Here is a 22,390-nt window from a genome sequence, read left to right on the forward strand (position 1 = left end):
CTTAGGAGAACAGTGTGGAGATTCCTCAAGAAATTAAAAATAGAACTTCCCTATGACCCTGCAATTGCACTCCTGGGTATTTACCCCAAAGATACAGATGTCGTGAAAAGAAGGGCCATCTGTATGCCAATGTTTATAGCAGCAATGGCCACGGTCACCAAACTGTGGAAAGAACCAAGATGCCCTTCAACTGATGAATGGATAAGGAAGATGTCCATATTTTTTTTTTTTTTTAAGATTTTATTTATTTATTTGACAGAGAGAGACACAGCGAGAGAGAGAAAGCACAAGCGGGGGGAGTGGGAGCTGGAGAAACAGGTTTCTTGATGAGCAGGGAGTCCGATGCAGGGCTTAATCCCAGGACCCCGGTATCACAACCTGAGCCCAGGGCAGATGTTTAATGACTCAGTCACCCAGAAGACTCCAGAGTATAAATTTTCATAGTATCGGAAACAACTGCATTTCATGGTATCGGAAACAACTGCACTAATAAATATTGTAGAACATACACAACCATACTCACTCACACCCACTCTCTCATATTCATATGTCAAAAACTAAAACAGAAGATTGGATTAAAGAAAATAGATTAAACTAGCCACATAAGAGTAATTATATTCCTAACGTTAAAATCCTTCTTATGAAAATGTAAGTAGGCAGCATAAAGCAGAAAAATATTTTTGACTGTTTAGAAGACATTATTTAAAGACAAAAGAGACTAATTCACTTATGAATTCAGAGGTTACAGTTATGCTATAGAATTATTTGATGCATCCATAGGGATAATTGATACAGCTGGGTAGACTACAGGGGATGCATTACATGTTAAGGAGAGAAAATTATGAAATTAAATCAGAAAAGATCCTCTGTGTTAATCATTCAGGGAAGAAGGATCTGACTACTGACTAATAAAAACAAGAAAGAGAAGAGGAGCTCCCGAAGACAGAAAAATGTAAATACCATTGGAATGTTTGGGGGCCTACAGAGTCATTATGCTACAAACGACAACTGGTAACAAACTCATTTTAAAATAGACAAAGCACAAATAGTTTTTTAGATTTAATTATATTATCTGTCTAGGAGTCTGAGATCCTGGTCTGCTTTGTGAAATAAACAGTAAGCATACCATTGTGATTAGAAAAAACAAACAGAAACGCAGGGTATTAAATTTAGGTAAGAACTTTAGCAGTTCCCTGGAGGAAGGGACTGTGGCTACTGGTGACTGAGTTGCATGACCACACATTCAATCAGGAGCAGAACCCATATTTGACCCTATATTTATCCACTACCAATTACCAAGAGCCTAGTACACGCCAGATGCTAAATAGATATTATATTTAATCTTTATAATAACACTTTAGGGAAGATATTATTATCTATACTTTAGAAAGGAGCCAACTGAGGGATTTAGAAATGAAATAACTTGCAGAAGGTCAACTTGTTGTGGTATAATCAAGTTTTGCAGCCAAATCTAGCTCCAAAGTCAGCATGTTTTCCTAGATACTAAATGGCATCCCTGTTAGCACTGACATAAAGAGCACCAGTCTTTAATCTGAGTCATATTTTTCAGTTGTCAAATTCAGTTGTCAAATTCAAATTTATTTGGAATTTAGCAAAAGAAGCAATGGAGAAATAATTTAGCATAGAATTCTTGGTATATCCAAATAAAATAAGACTTTTGAAAAGCTGAAGCCATAAAAATAGAAAAAAAATTAAAATCAGAGTCTCTTTTCTCTTCACTGGTTATTGTTACAGAGGCTGACCACTATAGCCATAGAGAAAAGCAATTATTGCCATAGAGACAGAATGGAATTGTTTTCGTATTCATACAAACTCACAGCAACTTCCTTCTATTTCACTGAAAAGAAGGCTTGCAGAATGCTAATTTTAGTAATTTCAAAAGCTTATATAAACCAATAGAGATCAGAGGTATTATAACAGTCAAATTTTGTTTTCAGTTGGCTTTAGATTTTGTTTCTATTCTGGTCTGTAAGTGTCTACCAGATCCTGAGGGAATTAACCTCTAACAGGAGAATATAGGCACACTGGGAAGAGCTATCATTCCAACATGCTTTAGATACAATGTTTTTAGGGAACTAGGGAGTCACTAGCTCTTAATGCTAATCCCATCTCTAAAAGTCTTCCCCTAGTTGAAGTCCTCTTCCCCTTCTCCTTTTTTTTTTTTTTTTAAGATTTTATTTTATTTATTTGACAGACAGAGAGAGAGATCACAAGTAGGCAGAGAGGCAGGCAGATAGAAGGGGGAAGCAGGCTCCCTGTTGAGCCGAGAGCCCAATTGGGGCTCAATCCCAGGACCCTGAGATCATGACCTGAGCCAAAGGCAGAGGCTTAACCCACTGAGCCACCCAGGTGCCCCACCCTTCTGGATCTCTTGAACAGAGGGAAAGCACTGTCCCTTTGTGCAAAATTCCTCTGCAGAGCTTCCATAGGGCACAGAAGCCATGAGCAACTTCTTTGCAAAATCTCATGTTCTTTCGCTCTGGGTCCTGGGTGACTCAGTCAGTTAAGTGTAAGTTAAGTGTCCCACTCTTGATTTTGGCCCAGGTCCTGACCTCAGAACTGTGAGACTGAGCCCTCCGAAGTGTCGACTTTGCTTAGGATTCTCTCTCCCTTTCCTTCCTGCGTTCTCTCGCTCTCTCAAAATAAATAAATAAAATCTTAAAAAAACACAAATTTATGTTCTTTATAGAGATTAATTAAAAAAACTCAAGCCTAAAGTGGCTTTTGAATTATGCATCAGCAGGTGAGAACCCATGAATTCTATCTATATTCTCACCTGAAGTTTTGAAATTGTGTTTTTCCATTCAGGACAACTTTCACAAACTGTGTTCAAGATGTACCACTAAAGCATGTATTTCCACCATCTGTGATACATGCATTTCATTCTTTAGGCTGCGAACTCTTTCTCACAGGCATTGATAGTGAGGGGAGGAGTCAATGTCTCTTTTGCTTTTCCTACTCATGTCCCAGTTTTGCTGAGAATTACTATGTGCTCAATGGTGTACATTCCCAACTGAAATTTGTGTGACCTCATTAGTTTTCCTCAGACCATGAGCATTTTCCCAGCAAATATAAAATCCAAAAGAAATAATGGGTTTTAGAGCCCAAGATGTGGACCTTATCTAGACATTCTCCACTAGACAGTTAGCTGAAAGAATGAAGACTGAATGAGTAACAAGTTCACAAAATTTTCACTGGCTAGGAAATGTTATAAAAGGTTTATTAAAGGTAATCAGGTATTCTTTAAAAAATGTGTAATTGGCCAGAAAACAATTTTGAGATTCCTAATAAAGTAGATATATATGAAAAATATCACTACAAAAGAAATAAAGGTCAGAAGTCATTTTACCTTGACCTAAAAAATACAGACTACATGAGTAAGATTTCCCCAGAGTCATAATAAAACCACAGTGAAGTTCTTTATATAACAGAAGTAGGTTAGAGTGTGGTTGGCTGAACAAGATAATGAAACAAATCTTTAACTTTCAATTACTAAGATGCAAAGGGATAAAGATACATTGATTCTGAATGGGAAGCATTGATGTAGGGCAAATTGTGTGAGTGCCCTTAACACCGTGGCAGCAAGGTTGTTAGGAGTAAATAAGATCATGAATATCTGTGAAAGTGTTAATTTGGGAAATGCTGTATAATTAATATAAGGAATACCTTACCAAATATTTTTTTTTGAAAGCCTAAATGACAAAAGAAAAAGCAAAGACATTTTCCTATACATTGTATAGGAAATGGTACCTCTGAAAAGAGTTCCTTGGAATAATAGCCCCTTTGTGACACTAGGAAATTTTTACTAAAATATACACTCAAATATTGTATCTGTAAAGAAGTAGGAAAAAAGGCCTTCTAAAGTAGCAAAATGTAGACTCTACTCTCTCTTAACTGTATTTAAGATAGGATAAGAAGCCAAAGCTTTTAAAAATCTGGAGACCAAATGAGAAATTTATAGGAGAGAAACAGAATGAGAGCTAGGAATTGGCGTAATACAGGTATAGTGGAGAAAAAGTTTAGGGCATCTGGGTTATTTGAAATGAGAAATAATGGCTATTAACAATGTGTTCTAGTTTGAGTTTTTTAGGGACAAGAATCTTTATTTAATGACTACATGAATAATTATGTCCTTGAATAGACTGTATAAAACAGATTAGATAAGCCTAAAAATATTATGTAACTATTTTCACTCCCGTTACCTTCTAGAAGATCACAGGCCTCTGATTATTTGAAGCACCATAATATGATCTATATTTTCTGCTTAAGGTACAGGTTGTAATCATGATACTAGCACTATTACAAATAACACTTTTTTTAAGCTAGAGAGATAAAGGTGTTTTTGCAGAGACATTTCCAATTTAGATACTTTAATGTATTTTTTTTAATTAAAGATACATTTTTATTAAAAAAAAAAACAAAACAAAACAAAACACCAAACACCACAAAATGGTTTAGAGCTGACCGGTTATGGCTGGACTTAGTTGACCCCTAAATATTTTTCCATTCTTGAGCTACCATGACTTTATAAATAGAAGACACACTAAAATAATGGAGAAAGTAGAATTTATTTCACTTGGTAACCAGCAGCTCAATCCGAGTTATAACTTTAAGAAGTCATTTTAAAGAAAAATTTCATTCTAGCTTTTTTCCAGGGATTCAGATGGTAGAATGATGACAGGGGCTGATGCCTTCACAGTATAAAATTTCTTATACTGCAGGAGCAAGAATGTCTGCTGGACTTAGAAACAAGAATATATAAAACATAAACAGCATGGCGACTATAGTTAACATTACTGTATTATATATTTAAAAATTGCTAAGAGGGGCACCTAGGTGGTACAGTCATTAAGCGGTTGCCTTCGGCTCAAGTCATGATCCCAGGGTCTTGGGATTAAGCTCCATGTTGGGCTCTTTGCTCAGTGGGGAGTCTGCTTCTCTCCCTCTGCTCCTCCCTCTTGCTCTCTCTCTTTCTTTCTCTTTCAAATAAATAAGTAAATCCTTAAAAAGATAAAAGTTGCTAAGAGAGATCTTTTAAAACGTAATTAATAATTAATTAATTTATTTATGAGAGAACAAGATTGCAAGTCGGGGAGAGGAATGGGAGAAACAGAGGAAGAGAGAGAGAGAGAATCTCAAGCAGGCTCCACATTCAGCACAGAGCCTGGCTCCATCCCATGAACCTGAGATCATGAACTGAGCTGAATTCAGGAGTTAGACTCTCAACCGACTGAGCCACCCAGGCGCACCATAATGGAGAAGATCTTAAAAGTTCTCATTGTAGGAAAAAAAAAAATTGTAACTAAGTGTAATGATGAATGTTAACTCAACTTATCATGTTATGATTTCCCAATATATACAAATACCAAGTCATTATGTTGTACACCTAAAACTAATACAATTTATATGTCAACTACATCTTAATAAAAATTTTTAAAAGAATAAGAAAAGAAAAAATAAATAAACTAAGACAAGCTTGCTTTGGATTCTAAGCTTTAGAGACATTTAAATGTTTGCCAAAATAAGTTTTTGACTTTATAGGATACAGATTTAGACATAAATCTGTCTTATTTTTGTAGTTGAGTTCTTGCAAGTGTACTGGAGACATTTTCTTGAGCCCTCTCTTTTTTTCACATCTTGTTTCTAACCATTAGTAAGTTCTGTAAGATCAAGCTTTAAAATGTCTCCAGGATCTGACGTCTTCTCACTCTTTCCACTGGCATATGGTCTAAACCAATGAGCTGTCTCATCTGGATACAATAATACAATGCAGTAAACACCCAAGCTGGGTTGTTTGGCTATCTCTGTATAGCCAGTTCTACCCCACTACAGCCTGTTTTCACTCCACATTCAGAATGGTTCTTTTAGGACATAAATAAGATTAGGTCATGTTTCTGCCCACATTTTTCAATGGTTTTGCATCTCATTTAGATCTACCGTCATATGCCGTCCACAGGCTGGCTCCCCTCTCCCTTTCTGGTTTCGTTTCTTCCCCAGAACCAACTTCAGCCTCTTCATCACCCTCTCCTTTAGTGCCTCTACAATATCAGGCAATGGATGCCTCAAGACCTTTTACTTATTGTTTCTTCTGCTTGAAATGTTCTGTTCCCACATATAACTGTGCCTCATACTCTCAAGGCACTCAGGTCTATATTGAAATATCACTACTTTGATTAGAGGTCTTCCATGGCTATCTAGTCTAAAATGACTCTTTTTATTTTCATTCTCTATCCCCTTACCATGGTGGATTGCTTTATTTCTTTTCATATCACTTATAACCACTGGACATGTTAGATGGTACTTGTTTGACATCTATCTCTGCTATAAAACATAAGTTCCAGGGCACTTGTGTGGCTCAGTGGGTTAAAGTCTCTGCCTCTAGCTCATGTCTTGATCTCAGGGTTCTGGGATCAAGCCCCGCATCGGGTTCTCTGCTCAGCGGGGAGCTGCTTCCCACACCACCACCACACCTGCCCCACCTGCCTCTCTGCCTACTTTTGATCTCTGTCTGTCAAATAAATAAATAAAAATCTTTAAAACAAAACAAAACAAAAGTTCCATGAGAGCAAGAATGTTGTCTAATTTGTTCCCTGAGAAATTCTTAGAACTTAGAACAGAACATGGCACATGTTTATTGAATAAATGTCTAAGGGCTCTTAAAGCCATAGAGCATTATCAATATATTATAATGATACTTGGAAGCACCTAAAATAGAGTTCTCAGTTGGACGGAAGAGGACCCCTGAGTCGTATGTCTTGCTCATCACTAGAGGGTTTGGATACAGCTTTTGTCAGTAATCTCCCCAGCACTTCCACCCCCTTCCAGTGTTCTGGAATAAGAAGATCATAGGAAATATTATGAGATAATATCTATTAAATGAGAAAAATCAAAGAATTCATAGTGCTGCATTCCATTCCAAATCATAGTTTAAAACTATGTTTGAACTATTTATCTTCTCAAGGGAGTACCACTAAAAAAAAGAAAAAGAAAAAGAAAAGAATTAAAAAAAAAACAAAAACACGTATTTTTAGTTTTCCTCTGTGATCTACATAAAGACACCGCAGTTGTTTCACGTGTCTAGCAAGAAAGAGCAGTAGAGAGCCAGAAAGAGGAGGTAGAATCTGACACTTTCAGACTCAAGTCTAGCAGACTCAACCAACGTCAGTAGCTACAGATAAGCAAAAAAAAAAAAAAAAAAGACAGTAAATTGTGTATTCCTCAAGCTTGGTGTCATCTGACTACAAGTATTTGATTTTTAAGAAAAGTTAAACAAGTGACAGAGACGTATGAACCACAAAACAAAGCAGTGACCAAAAGGAAAATAAACCTAGAAAAGAGAAGCCACTTTATTTTATAATTATATCATCAGATTGAAGGTTGGTTTCTCAATTGAAGAACAGGATATTCTGTGACAGAAATGATTACATTTATTAGTGAGTCAAAGAAATAATATAGATGTGATGTTGACGAGACAGCATTGTGGAGAGAAAAGAGATGTCAGAATTGTATTATGCCATTCTTCAGATTGAATTTGGATTCAATTTCAGAAAATATCAAGTATGAATGTTCATTCTGAAGAGCCCAGTATTTTGTATTTCTAAACCAAGAATAGATGGTGATATTTAGCTTGGCAAAGAAAAATGTCTTAACTTTAATGTTTTCAAGACACTAGCTTTATTGGATTACTGGAGAAGAACTGAAACTATACTTTCCAGAATCATATCTCTTAAGGTTTATACACAGGGACAACTTTTTTTTTCTTTTTTATTTTATTGATATATTTGACAGACAGAGATCACAAGTAGGCAGAGAGGCAGGCAGAGAGCGAGGGGGAAGCAGGATTCCTGCTGAGCAGAGAGCCTGATGTAGGGTTCAATCCCAGGACCCTGGGGATCATGACCTGAGCTGAAGGCAGAGGCTTTAACCCACAGAGCCACCCAGATGCCCCACAGAGGGACAACTTTTACAACTTATAATTACAACATTCTGTATTTTGAGATAGTATTAGTCTAAAAAATATTCCCTTTTTATATGATACTGTCAACTTAGAATATTTCCTAAAGAACAGTTGTGACACAGTAGTTAGTGGGTGTATCAACATTCATCTATGCCAACTAAATCCTTAGAGATAATTGTATCAAAATAACAAGGGGGTAATCATTGGATTACCACCTTGTGGAAAGCAGATAAAGAGTTCAGAAATTTAGATCCTGTTCATCGTGTCTGAACTTTTCCCGGAGAACTTTTAAATTATAACATCAGCAATCACCAAGGATTTCACATAAGTCTTAATAACTCTGATCTTCATTAGCAATAGATATTAGCTATAGTATTCATTTTGAAATATTCTTTCGCTCCTAGTAATTACATGTCATTGATTTTATTCTGCCTTGTTTTGGGATTCTTTATGCCTACTACCTCTGACTATTCTTACTCTGACATCTGCTATATCTTTATGGGTTTTTTTCCCCCCTCAACATTAATTTTTATTCTATAACTTATATAAACCTTCATCTAGAATAACATCTAAGTTTTATTTAAACACAAAATATAGTTCTTAATCTGGTTTATTACTGTACCTGGAGATCTCTCCATAACCATATATAACAGAAAATATAATGATATTTAATCGACACAAAACATTATATTATTTTCAGGTACATAACAAAATAATTTGGTATTTATATATTGTGAGATGACCATGGCAATAAATCTAGTTAACCTCTATCACGACATGTATTTATAAGTTCTTTGTTTTTAATAAGGGCAACATCTTACACCATTTCTTTCTTATTACTATTCTGATAGTTGAAAAAAAATCTTTTGTGGCTTCAACTGTCATTTATATGCAGTTGATTATCACATATATATAATAAATTTGACTTCTCTACTAAAGCCCAAGACCACATTTCATTCTTTCACTTGAGTGTTACACTTACATCTTAACATTAATATGTGAAAGACCCTCTCAGATGTTTGTTGAATAAATATAATCACATTTTTTTCTGACACCTTAAGTTATGAAATATTGTCATTTCTGCCTCAGACCTCAAATTCATAACTATGATTTGGTTTCTATTCCTATTACCACTAACTCAAGTCTTCCTAATTCCCTCATGGATTGTAAAAGGTCTTCCAGTTTCCACATTTAAAGTCTTTTTTTTTTTTTTTAAGATTTTATTTATTTATTTGAGGGAGAATGAGTGAGAGAGAGCATGAGAGAGGAGAAGGTCAGAAGGAGAAACAGACTCCCCAAGGAGCTGGGAGCCCGATGCGGGACTCGATCCTGGAAGTCTGGGATCATGACCTGAGCCGAAGGCAGCTGCTCAACCAACTGAGCCACAAAGAAAATTCTATTTCTGCTCTAACATAATCTCTTACCAAGCACAGCTCTCATCAGGTCAAGCTTTGGTTGCTCTCTATTGTCTTCAGAATTCAGAACCATCTCACACCATGTCTCACCACGCTTCTCTAATTTTATTTCATTTTTCTTTACTTCCATACATACGTATTTTTATCAACATAAACCACTTATCTGCTAAGCACAATCTCAACTTTGAAGCTCTATACTGTTTCTGTTAAAAGACTGTTCTAGAATGTAACCATCTCCTTGCCATTCATTCTCATGTTGAACTGTCAACAATCCAGTCATCCTTCAAAATCTACACTAAATGCTTCCTTCTTCAATAAGTTCTCAAGGTCCTTAATACAGAACAACATCTCTTGTAAGGAATCTCTACATTTGGTTCATATGACACATACCAAACTGTATTTTATTTATTAATGTAATTCTTTTATGTCCTAAATGAGGCTGCAATCCCCTTGTAAGCCAGAAGATGAGTCATTTATTTTAATGACTAATTAAAGGTTTTGCTTATAGTAAGATAATTTTCTTTTGATTTTAATTGAACAGAGTTAGTGGGCTAGCAACATGTAACACATTACTATCTTCCTTGAATTCAGTTTGATGAATACAATTCAAGTTCTAAGCCCAAAACAATTAACTTCTAAAGAACAATCTATTCTTACCAACAAATAAAGTAAATATAAAGGCTACTTGAAGTTGTTGTGGAAAATTGATGGCTAAAAGCCTAATAAAAATTATCAAACACTTTGCTAAGGGGTTAGACAAACTTTTAGAATAATGGAAATCCATTAGAGGCACATGGCTCTAATCATGGAAGATCTCACACATTCTAGTCTGCCTTGGAACACAAAATGCTGGGCCAGAAATAATGTACTTTTTTTTCGCTTTCAGTGCTTCACCTTCTTTGCTTTATGTTACTGCCTCCAAAAATCTTATCATTTTTGAATCATAAGTCTAATTGCTATTCTTTGATCCCAGTTTATACTGTAATAAATATAAAAATTATAAAAGAATGAGCAGTTTCAAGAAAGAGATAGTGGTTAGCAAAACACAGGGAACATGAAGGCTAAAATATGGGAGGAGTTTCCAGAAAGTTTTCCTGAGAGGAATTTCAGGGACGTGTTGTGGGAAACACAGGGCTGCAAGGGACTGCAGAGTAAAATGCTTACAGAGAAAGAACAGAAAGTAAGTTTAAACAACTCTTCAAAGAATGTTTTGTTGAAGAAAAACAACTTTAACTTATATTAAATAATACTAAGATATAGTCCCCCTGACCTAATTGATAACACTAATATATTTTAAAAAATCAACAAATTCATATCTTTTACTAAAACAAAAACCACTTACTTATGCAGCATATTTATAACATTTAGTATACAATTTTGCAATAAACTGAGACATATTACAAATTGGGATTTCTCTGTACTGTATAAATTCTTCATGTTCATTCATCTATTCAGCAACATATAAGCTCTTTATGTGCTTAGTCTTTAGTAAGTGCTCATTAATTTTCATTTATTATAATTATCATATCTCTATTTTGAATGTCAAATTCATACATGAATATGAAAAATAAGTATTCTGTTTTAAGCCCAATTATTTTATGAATGCCCAATGTATTTTATAATTTTTAGCTTGTTTAATATCTTTGTTCATAGAATAATTTTTCAAGCTTTGTATTAACTTTCTTAAAACCATAAGTCTTTTGAGAAACTGATCAAAGCTACGGACCTGCCCCCTCCAAAAATGAACATGAATGCATTTATATCAAAATGTTCATAGGTTTTTAGCATAAAATAGCATTTCATTTATTAGAAGCTGATGCAAGTAGAGACATTTTTCAGAAAAAAATAAACTTTAAAACTTCATTTCAACTAATTCTGAAGAAAATCTTTCTAAGATATGTCTTTCATTTTCTTGCAATCTTAATTAGATTATAGACACTTCTTTCTTGATGAATAGAGGCCATGATTTTAGATATTAAGTGTCATTCTAAGTCTTAGAACTGGTTGTTCCTACAGCAGGGGCTCCATAATCTGCTACATTCTTTCAGGATAGCTTTGTCCTTATTGTTTCAGCATTTCACTATTACATTTGTTATACACGTGTATCTAACAACACTATCTCTGCTTCCAACTCAATCTATCTAAATCAGGAACCAGAAAACAGAAATGCTGAAGCAATATTTGAAGTTGAAATAAAACAGACTATCAGCAAGGTTCTAAGACTTTCTTACTTCAGTCTATGGTCTTTATGATATTTATTTTTGGCTATTCAACTCTGTCTTTCTTCAGAAGCTTACCTATATCCCAGAAAAGTAAGGTGGCAATACATCTAGGCTTTATGGGAAAAAAAAAAATAAATAATCATTTTAAGATACATGATGATCTCCTGTGGTTCTTTAAATAGTCTTAATCCAATACACACTGTAGAAAATGACCATAAAGAATAAGCATCCTTTCTTAGTTACCTAGCATCTATTTATTATTCATTAGCTGTCCGTACATGTGTGTTTAAATGTGTGCACAAATCAGTATGTGTGTGAGTGTGTGTTCAGGATAATAAGCTTAATGTTGGGTAATCAAAATTTGTACTTAGGATGTAAGACAAATAAGTGACAACTCTCACATTTCATAATTTGCTACTGTAAATTATCCTCTGTGTGTGTCCTTGTCCAAAACTTGGGAAATATCAGACAAAACTATATAATGATGTTTTACATATGCTAGTCCCAAATTGAATAACATGAAGAATATGAATAGTTAGTAATTATTATTTATATTATCCAATTTGATACTAGTGGATTGTGATGGTTAATTATATGTATCAACTTGACTGGGCTAAGGAATGCCCAGATAACTGGTAAAACGTTATTTCAGGGTGTGTCTATAAGGATGTTACTGGAGATCAATATTTAATCATAGACCAAGTAAAGATTGCCAACAATGATGTGGGTGGGCATCACCTGAGAGCTGAAAAGAACAAATGGCAGAGGGTGGATTTGCTCTCTCCTTGAGCTGGGGTATCTATCTCCTTCCTACAGACATTGGTGCTCCTGGTTCTAGGGTCCTTCAGGTTTGGAATGGAACTATATTATCAGCTTTCCTGGCTTCCAGCTTGCAGACAACGGATGACGGGTCTTCTCAGTCCCCATAATTGCATAAGCCAATATCCCTCAAATAAATCTCTTCCTATATATCGACTTAAGTCTTACTGGTTCTGTCTCTCTGGAGAGCCTAATATATGGATACACTTTGGAAAAGTCCAACATGTTATTGAGAATAACCTTCGTCTAGTCATGAAATGATAAGTCAGTCTCTAGGTAAGTATTGGAAGGAAATCAACAATAAATAAGACCTCTTTGTATAATAGCATTGTATAATAATATTTGGATATTTATTCACAGAATATAACCTTTTAAAAAAACATAATTAGTTATACATAAGTGATCAGAAGACCAAATCACACTGTCCTTATGCAAGACTGAAGACAGTATAAGACAATATTGGCTTTATCTGCAGTACTAAAATGCTTTGAGTTACTATATTTAATACATGTCTTAAAGTTTAGCAATGATAAAGGAAGTTGGCAAACCTAGAAAACAGAATCTTCATGCAAAAAATACACAAAGTTTTCAAATACATAATTTTGGCAAGTCAAAAGGAAGGTAAAGAGTAATAAATGTTCATAATATACAGAATTTTTGTAGTAAATTATACTAGACTGTAGAGGATTTCATATATTATTATTCAAACAGTGCGCTTAAGTCCAAATTGAAGTTTACTAGACTCTGAGATTGGCATTCCTTTTTTTTTTTACAGCTTTTTTGCCAAACTGAATAAAGGCCATGTATCAATTTGATACTTTCTTTTAAAGATTTTTTCATTATTTATTTATTTGAGAGAGAGAGAGAAAGCACACACAAAGGAGGAGAGAGGGGAAGAGGGAGATGGAGAAGAGCCTTAAGCAGACTCTGCACTGAACATGGAGCCAGATGTGGGGCTCAGTCTCATGATCCCAAGATCACGACCTGAACAGAAGCCATGATTTGGACGCTCAACCAATTGCACCACCCTGGTGCCCCTCCCCAATCTGATACTTTTAATTGGCAATGACTTTTAGAATTAGATGTTAACATTTACAAAAAAGAATTAAAGAAGCAATACCTCTGTGTGTTTCCCCCTTAATTTTTCTTGGAAATTTGTGAACGGACTCATCTGGCACAGCAGCCTTCGTGGGTCCTCCTCGCCATAGAAGTCACAAAGCCCTTTAGAGAGTGGTTCCAGCTTCAATGACCAACAGCCCCAGAATCTCTCTAGGTTTTTCCTTCCCTCTACCAGATAACTCATAGCCCAACATACTATCCCTTTTTCTACAGAGTTGATCTTTCCTCTCTTTGCCCAACCACTTTTGGAATGCACATTTAATTTGGATTTTCTCTGATTTCTGAATTTAGTCTTCAAGAAAGATACTATTTTTGATTCCCTTTCCTTCTCATCACTCAGTGTTTAGAGTAAGGGACAGTTCACTCCATTCCTGAACCAGCACAAGCTGCTAAACACCCACTCAGAGGGAAAGTCTGGGCCCTCAAACTGACTCAGAAAGTGGATAAAAACATAAATCTAACTGAAAGGTCTCATGCTGCATGATGATGGTATATTGGCATGGAGATGTCCCCCATTTAAGGACTGCATTGCGTAGGCCCTCCTCAACTGAAAAATATTACCAGCAATTAGTTATTATCCTTTATTATTTGAGGTCATCCTGAGGGAAGATATCTTATGATCTCATGAGTCCTTATAGGACTAAAATACCTTCAGAAGAAATCAAGTGTGAAGTGAATGATTAAAAGCTATAATATATGTGTGTGTGTGTGTATATAAAATATATTATATGTTTATATGTTCTGTACTAGTTGAATTCCCCCAGTTAACCACTCCAAAAAGTTAGGTATCTTCCTGATCCAGAAATTAAAGCTTAAACATGTCATGAATAAGAATCTGAGGAAAGCTATATGTATTTAAAAACATTATCTATAGCTCAGTGGTCTTGAGGTGAAGACTACTAAAGCAGTAAAAAATGACAGAAAATCTGAATCACAGCAACATTATGATAGGAAACTTCTAAAGAAATGAAAAAATGAAAAAACTGTAAACCTGTATCAGCTCAATGCATCTAATATTTGAAAGACTATTTCTGTACTCTCACCATGTTTTTTACTACAAAGAGTAAAAATCTGCCATTTGGTTAACATTACTGTTGTTGGTTCAGTGTAATTGTGGTTCTGAAAAGTTGTGTAGGTTTTGCTCCTCTGTGTAATTCCTCCTCCATTAGAGACAATTATTAAATGAGCAATGTATGGAAGATTATGAAGACTCATTAAAACAAACAAACAAACAAACACTCAAGAATATACATTATATATTTTCAACATTAGCTCAGACACCAATGAACATTTGGCGAATGGAAAAAGACAAGATAGACAAGATAAACACTCTAGGAATCCATACAAATGTGTGTGTCTTTGTGTGTGTGCGGGTGTGTGTATAATTATATGTGGTTGGGCCTATCTAAAAATGAGACAGTAAGTATCCACAATATATTACTTACATATACCTGAAGATATGCGCAATGGATATGACACTCAGAAATATCTGGCACAGATACCTGCAATTTTTTTAATTTCAGTAAGATTTGGGGAAAAAAATCCTATTTCTTACCTACATTTCCAGTCATTAAGTATGAATTCTGAAAGGCCATCATCCCCATTCCAACAATGTGTATAAAATCTTCAATCACCTGCATTAACTCTATTGAGCCAGGATAAATCTAAAAAAGAAGCAAAGATTGGAAGGAATAAAAAGTCTACATAATGGAATATATAACTGGAATAACAAAACTACATAACGAGGTCACAAATGAGCTCTGATTTATTGGAAGGAATTTCTGCAACTGGCAGCAGTTGTATTTTTGAATCACTAATTGAGAATGATACCAGGTGTCACATGGCAAGAACTTTGAAGGTGATATGATGTAGTGATTAATTCTCCATAAATCTAAGGAAACTGAAAATATCTAACAGATTGTATCCTTAGAAACAGCCCATCTTTACTTTTGACGGGATCCTTTCCCCACTTAAATATTGCATAGAACAAACACTGACATTTGGGGGCTTTTCACATTTTTTACTTAGCATCTATATGATGGTCACTGAAAGAAAAAAGCAATTATCGTCATCACGAGAATATTGACAAACTAGTAAGTTCGCTGCAAACTAACTTTTATACCTTGGGAGAAACATTTACTTCTACAACCGTAAGAGCTATTGAATGAATAACAATGTTGGTAATAATTTCAGGATCATGACCATAGCTGTAGTGTGGGTGCTTCACAGGTAGGTGCACATCGCAAACCCAACACCACGCCGCCTTACACGCTGCCAAGGGAGGAGTCTTTGCTTAAAGACACCCTGATTCTGGCGCAGGGTGTGAGAAGTGATGGTCATTTAGAAGGTCATATGAATGTTACTCTGTATCATCCATAATGCTTATACAGTCAGCCTGTATTAGAGAATGACATTAGAGCAGAAAGTCTTTTGAAGATAGGGTCGTTTCTTTTAGCCATTCAGCACGACTGCCCCTTGGAGCCATGAAAAAATGAAGTGGATTAGAATTGTAGTGGCTTTGTCTTTACAAAGGCTGGTGAAGGAGGGGAAGAGACAGTCTGATTAGCAGAGAAGTATACAGTCAGAGGTGGAAGGGGACTGGAGTAAAAGGGAGATACGCTGGGCAGAGCGAACTGCAGGTGGAGTGTGCAATATTTACAGGAGGCTGTGGCTGCGCCCCACTAAAATTCAGACACTGAGAATGCATCATATAGGTACAGATATTTGAAGACATGAACAGTGGCTATTACACTTAGAAATGTGTAGCATGGATACTTGTGCTTTTTTTTTAATTTGGAGAAAATCTGGGGAGAAATGTTATTTCTTATCTATTTCCAATTATTAAATATGAATTCTGAGAATTCATTGTCATTATCATTTCAAAAATCTACATGAAATTCCCATCAGCTCCAAGCTTTCGGCTACTACTGTATTTTTTCTGCTGTTTCTGTGAGGTGTATATGAGTATGTGTTGTGTAAGGGTAAATACAAATTAAAAATAGGAGTCTTAATTCTGCCTGCTGAAAATGAGAGACTCCCTCTCCCAGCTCCATATCCTTCATCCTTTTTTTAAAAGCATTTACTTTTGAAAAATAATAATTGTTAAGTTCTTTCTCTTTCTCTTTGAAATGTATGTAAATCTTTTAAAAAGCTAAATAGACTGCTACAGGGAAGACTTAGGGATATCTTTCAGAGAGAGACAGAGGTGATAACAAGGAAGACAGGGTCTCTATCTCTCAGTTTCTGTGGGAGGGGAGGAGTGTTAACCTTCAGCAGGTACCTCGCTCTAAGTTGCAAACTACCTGCATGAAGATAGAAAAAGCTTATTTCCCCCTCCTCGGATAAAGCCAGTTAACTAACAAGTGGTCACCCCATTACCGGGTGAATTTAAGATGAACTATGTGTGGCAAATGGGGTTCACCATTTGTGCCACAAACCTGGAGACTCATTTACCATGTGGCTGCCATTGTAATAATACCTTTCAGTAAAAGCTATAAAAGAGTTGTCGTTGTTTGACTTCAAGTAGTTACCTTTATTTACTTCTATTCAAGCAGTTGTCTTTAAAAAGGCATTAAGGATTATCACAACTGAAAAAAAATATTTAAAAGGTAAGAATATAGGTAACTCAAAATCACAAGTAAAGGGATAGATTAGGGATTCAGGGTTTTTCATTGATGAGGAGTTGTATACTACTCGCTGTTGGTTCAAGTTGGGACCTCACAGTAAATAATGCCATCCGATGAAGTGTAGTCTTGTTTAAAAAAGGGTATTATACATTTACTCTAAACATATCCATAATTAATAGTCTCCTGCATTCTGGAAAGATGTGCTTAGCCTCTGCAGCTGTATTCTAGGGAAAGACACCATTTCCTACCAGTGAGTGAATGAGGCTCTCCTCTAGAAGAAAGCCAAGGACAAATATATAATTCAAGCTAGCAGAAAAAGATAGATTCAGGGTCTTACACTGAGGAGTGCTCTTTTTTCTTCCTATGGCCAGAAGCACAGAATTTGTACCTGATAATGAGGTAGACCCATGCTGGACTATTTTTAGAGCCTCTATCATAACAGGAATAAAGGGCATGATTTGCTCCTGAAGGCCAAGAACATGATTATAAGGGGAGAAAGGGATAGATGGTTCACTTGAACCGCAGAAAATATTATTATTTCCAAGATTGCACTGTTCTCTCAGAATTAGCAAAGGTCAAGTAGAAAACTTAAAGTATTTCAATACACAGTTATATTAAATTTCCACAAGAGTTTTTAAAACGCGCTTATTCTCCCTCTCTTAACCTCTAACCCACTTTTTCTATAATTTGGGGGGGAAGTGTTATTAACCATACATAGTTAGTATAGCACAAATGTCAGTGAAAGGTATTTTAAAAGAATAATCAAACCAATAAGGCCACGTGCTACATTGATCATGCATAGCAAAAAGAGAAGAAAAGCAGAATTCAAATTTTCTTACGAGAACTCATTTTTACAGCTCTTGGCTTTGAATCCAAATGCACATCTGCATATCTTATCCAGATTATACATAATGTTGTAGTAAATGCAAGGGATTTTACTTGTTATTACCCCACAGTTTGGTTTATAATGTATGCTTTTGGATTTGCTGTTTCTCCCATAGTCTGTAGGCAGGAAAGAAACTGGTTGCTAAGGCATATAGTTACTAGGTATTGCTACCTCAAAGTGAGGAATTACTTCATCCTGTTCAGTTTTTCCCACATTTATAGCATCACTCAGTCCATTGATTGTTAGGATAAAACAGATCACTTATTTCCTCTCAAATTAGTATAATGTAATCTAGGATGACTTTTATTTTTTTTTTAAGATTTTATTTATTTATTTGACAGAGAGAGACAGCGAGAGAGGGAACACAGCAGGAGGAGTAGGAGAGGGAGAAGCAGGCTTCCCACTGAGCAGCGAGCCCGATGTGGGGCTCGATCCCAAGACCCTGGGATCATGACCTGAGCCAAAGGCAAAGCCTTAAGGACTGAGCCACCCAGGTGTCCCTAAGATGACTTTTAGATGCCTCCTTTTATGTTCTTGGGACAGCAAACTATTAATATTTTTTAACATTTCCTTATTTTTGAGAAAACATTAAAATATTTTCCACATACTTTTTAAGCTTTCCTTTACCAATTTTGTTTTAAGTTTTGAAACGGCTCCAGGCTTACCTGTTGTGCATCCTCCCATTTTTCCTTGTTTTCTTCATCTAGAAGGTTGCTAACTATTTGGAAGAAGTTCTGCAAATTAAATTGGATAAAAGATTTAATGTTACATGAGGAATCCACTTTTCAAAAACATCCATTTGAATTGACTGCGTGATAAGGGTATAAACACTCTGTCATATTGCTTTATAACCCTAACATACCATTCTAGAAGATCTCTGAAGGCCCTGCCTCAGTACCATACTTCTGGGATTTCTCTATAACTTCACATATGCACCTCAGAAGATACCAGAACAGGTAAAATACTTGGGTTTACTTAGTGATATGGAATCTTCCATTATATGGAATATGGAACATGGAATATATGGAAGTGATATCTTCCATTATAGTCTCTGTATTGTATTCTGTTGTGCTATCATAAAATTATTCCTTGCAAATGAGTTTTCTTCCTTTGGTAGTGAAAATTCCTTGTGTAGGTATAATTACAAGCTATCCAGTTAATTGTGAACCATGATGGCTAGTTCTACTGCTGTTCTGAAGAACCCTAGCGAAGACACAGGCCTTGGGCAAGGCTGAGGCACGTGACAGGCTTCCTCACATGGATCCTGGGTCTGCACTTCCTGGCTATTTTACTTAAACTTTTACCACTACCTCTTGCAAAGATGCCATGGAATTTTCCAAGTACCTGGCATATAGCACCTGGTTAAGTGCTCAATAAATCCTAGCTATTTCAATTTATTATTCTTTATTCTGCCTTTGGCCAGCAAGCCAAAATGGAAGAAGGAAGAGGCTCAGTTGCAAGTTCCTATTCAAGGGCCAAATCCTAGTCATCATCCTCGTGGGCTAACTGCTGAAGATCTATTGGTTTGACTTTCGTCTAGCAGTATCCCTGATGAATTTCTGGTTTTCCCTTTCCATGCAGACAGGTGTGTTTGGGCTCTCATACACAAGCAGAGGCTCAGCTGAGATCATCTGCATTAGTGCCCATTTGACACACAAGGGATCTTGACCAGAGAGAGACCTTCCTGCTCTCCCACACTACACTGTGTCTTCAAAACTCAGAGGCCAGGAGAAGATCAGAGTGTCTGTTGAAAATGAATAGTGACTTGGGGTCACGGGCGACCTAGGAAGTGCAAAGTGAAGCTGTGACATTTATCTTAAGCGACATGGACCCCGGTCCCTAGGTTGTGTCCTCAGGGCCCATCTCTTCTTCTTGGCTTGTATGTAATTTTGCAGGAGCACGGACTCATACTGATACATCAGCTCAGGAGAAGACCCGCGTGAGGGGGAAATAATCGCAATTTTTTAGCCTCATCAGCCTCCCTCCCTATCCAGCTTTTCAAAGAAGGTCTTTATTCAAATGCCAAATAAAGTCACCTGTTTTAGAAGAAAAACAAAGCTGCTTCACTTCCTCTTCTCTTGTGCTTTGAAGCTGTGAGTATCTATATTTAATTGCCCTATTTGTGCTATTTATTTCTCCCGGTAATCACATGGTTGAAACAGGTTTCAAGTCATAACCCCTGTAAAAGTTACAGAATATTTTACGCGGCTCTTGAAAAAATTGCAAGTCTGTTTTCAATTCGTTTAACCTTTTTGTGCTACCAGCCATTTTTTTTCCACTTAAAATTTCCTGGTTGGAGTGATAACATTTGAAGGGCTTAGTCCATTGAGCTGTAACTCTACCTATGGGCAGAAAGAATTAACCTTCGGCGTTCTCCAATTGCCTATGTCTGCTTAACTCAGTAGGGGACATGCTGCTAATGAGGCAAAAGTTGCAGATTTCATCCTGTCCATGCCAGTTAGTGGTGGTGAGGTCCACGGCCGCGGTCTGCACCCTCACCCCCGCTAGCTTTCATACACAGGCATGCCACCGCTAACAAGAGACACCAAGAAAATGGGAAGCAATTTGTGCAGACATGTATCCATTTCTGAGAAAACATTTCACAAAGCAGGTTTTACTGATAGTGGGTCAGTGGCTCTGCACTGTATATGAAGGTCAGGGAATAGACACAATTCCTTGACCAAAGTGATATATTCAGATTTCAATTTTTTTTTCTTAAATTGCCAAAGGGCATATATGAAAAATACAAATTACTAAAATATACCTTCAACTAGGCAAACAGTATAAGACATGTCTTTGTATCACCTTCCAAAGCAATATGTCAGGCTTCATTAATCAGGGTGGAAAAGAAATACAGATAAAGTTCTCCTTTCTCCCTGTTGACTGGGCAGGAAATGATCTGCCATGAGACCATGTGGGGCACAGTGAGCTAAGCCTGAAAATCCAAGGAGGGGGCTGGGGGCACTTATGGGAAGATTTTCTTATTCCTCAGTGTACCCTCAGTACACACAATGCCTTGTCCTGGGCCAGTATTTAATGGAGCTTTAACTTAAAGGAAATAATGAAGTCACGTGGCCACTACACCTCAGGCTCTCGAACAAAACTCAAGCATCATTCCCTTGAGCAGACCCTGCTCTCATCTCTCTATCAAATCACTTCGACATTTGCTTAAAGATAAGACCGAGAAAAGAGTAGAATCAAGCTGAACAGTATTTTTTGAGAAGGGACATATAACACTTTAGGCCACCTGACTGAATTTTTGAGGAAAGTCCGAGGCAACTTCTCTGAGAGCAGACGTACGGCTCACTGGAGTTCTCCAGGAACTCTGCTCGTTCTGGCAGGATCTCTCTCTTGGTGACTTATGGGTCAGGTCACTTCTGTTAGGCCCTGAGCTGCAACTGACAAGAGGTTTTTGTTTCCTTTTCTTTTATCAGCCCCAATCTCTATGACCTAGACTGTTCTGAAAAATTAAGTGTCCTTGGCCAAAGCTATTTGGAGCTTCAGCAGGGCAGACCTGGCTCCAATGTCCCCCACATTCATTAACTGTGTGGTTCTAGGCGCATGTTGCCCACCTCTGCACTCCTTCTCTAACCCGTACAATAGAAACCAGAGATAATGGCTGCCTGCCAGAGCTATAGTGAAGCTTGGAGTTAATTCCCAGCACACAATCTGACACACGGTAAGTGCTCGATATATGGAAGCTTTATGATTTTATTCCTTCCATGTTATCTTTTTTATGACTGGTGGCATGATTTGTATTTATGGCCACACGACGGCAAATATGCCCCATAAGGTTGTTACAGAATTTCACAACCCAGGGTGCTCTCTCCTTCTCTCTTTTATAGCCTCTTTCTTTCCAGACAGTATGTGGAGCACAGAACTTATTCACCACTAACTTCAGGGCCTATCATTTGTCCAGAGAAAGCTCTCCTTCCTAAGAAATGCACGCAGCTGGGAGGGTTTTCAGTGTGGTTATTATCAGACAACTACTATGTGAGAGGCATTGCGCAATCGTTTGCTGGACACAAAGGTCGAGGGCACAACTCCTCACTTATTCTTTGCGGCGAGTATTATGAAAATCGGTGCAGTAAATGTCTGTTATAAGAGAAGCGATAAATGTTTCTGCCACATTCAAAGTGCAAGTCCTAGGTTTGGTCACATGAGACTAAAAACCACTCTATTTTCTGGAAAGTGGTAACTAATGATTTGTTTTACATCTGATTGGCTTCTGCTTGACAAATTTCTCATGTATTCTATAAAATTTTCTATATAGATTCTATAAAATCTATATGAGTATTTAGATTTTGCTGAAGTCCTTGTGGGAA

At 36.6% G+C, this 22,390-nt stretch overlaps 1 protein-coding gene across 3 annotated transcripts in view; it reads right to left on the reverse strand.

Moving 5' to 3' along the window:
* Nucleotides 1–22,390, reverse strand: part of ADGRB3 (adhesion G protein-coupled receptor B3) — a 726,796-nt gene that overhangs the window by 335,351 nt on the left and 369,055 nt on the right. For all 3 annotated transcript variants that reach the window (XM_059400179.1, XM_059400180.1, XM_059400178.1), the window contains 2 exons: nucleotides 18,731–18,799; nucleotides 15,109–15,217 (listed from right to left, as the gene is read on the reverse strand). In XM_059400179.1, coding sequence (XP_059256162.1) covers nucleotides 15,109–15,217; nucleotides 18,731–18,799 — 178 coding nt within the window. The remainder of the gene's footprint in view (nucleotides 1–15,108; nucleotides 15,218–18,730; nucleotides 18,800–22,390) is intronic.

The sequence above is a fragment of the Mustela nigripes genome, chromosome 5 (genome assembly GCF_022355385.1).
Source record: "Mustela nigripes isolate SB6536 chromosome 5, MUSNIG.SB6536, whole genome shotgun sequence".
NCBI lineage: Eukaryota > Metazoa > Chordata > Mammalia > Carnivora > Mustelidae > Mustela > Mustela nigripes.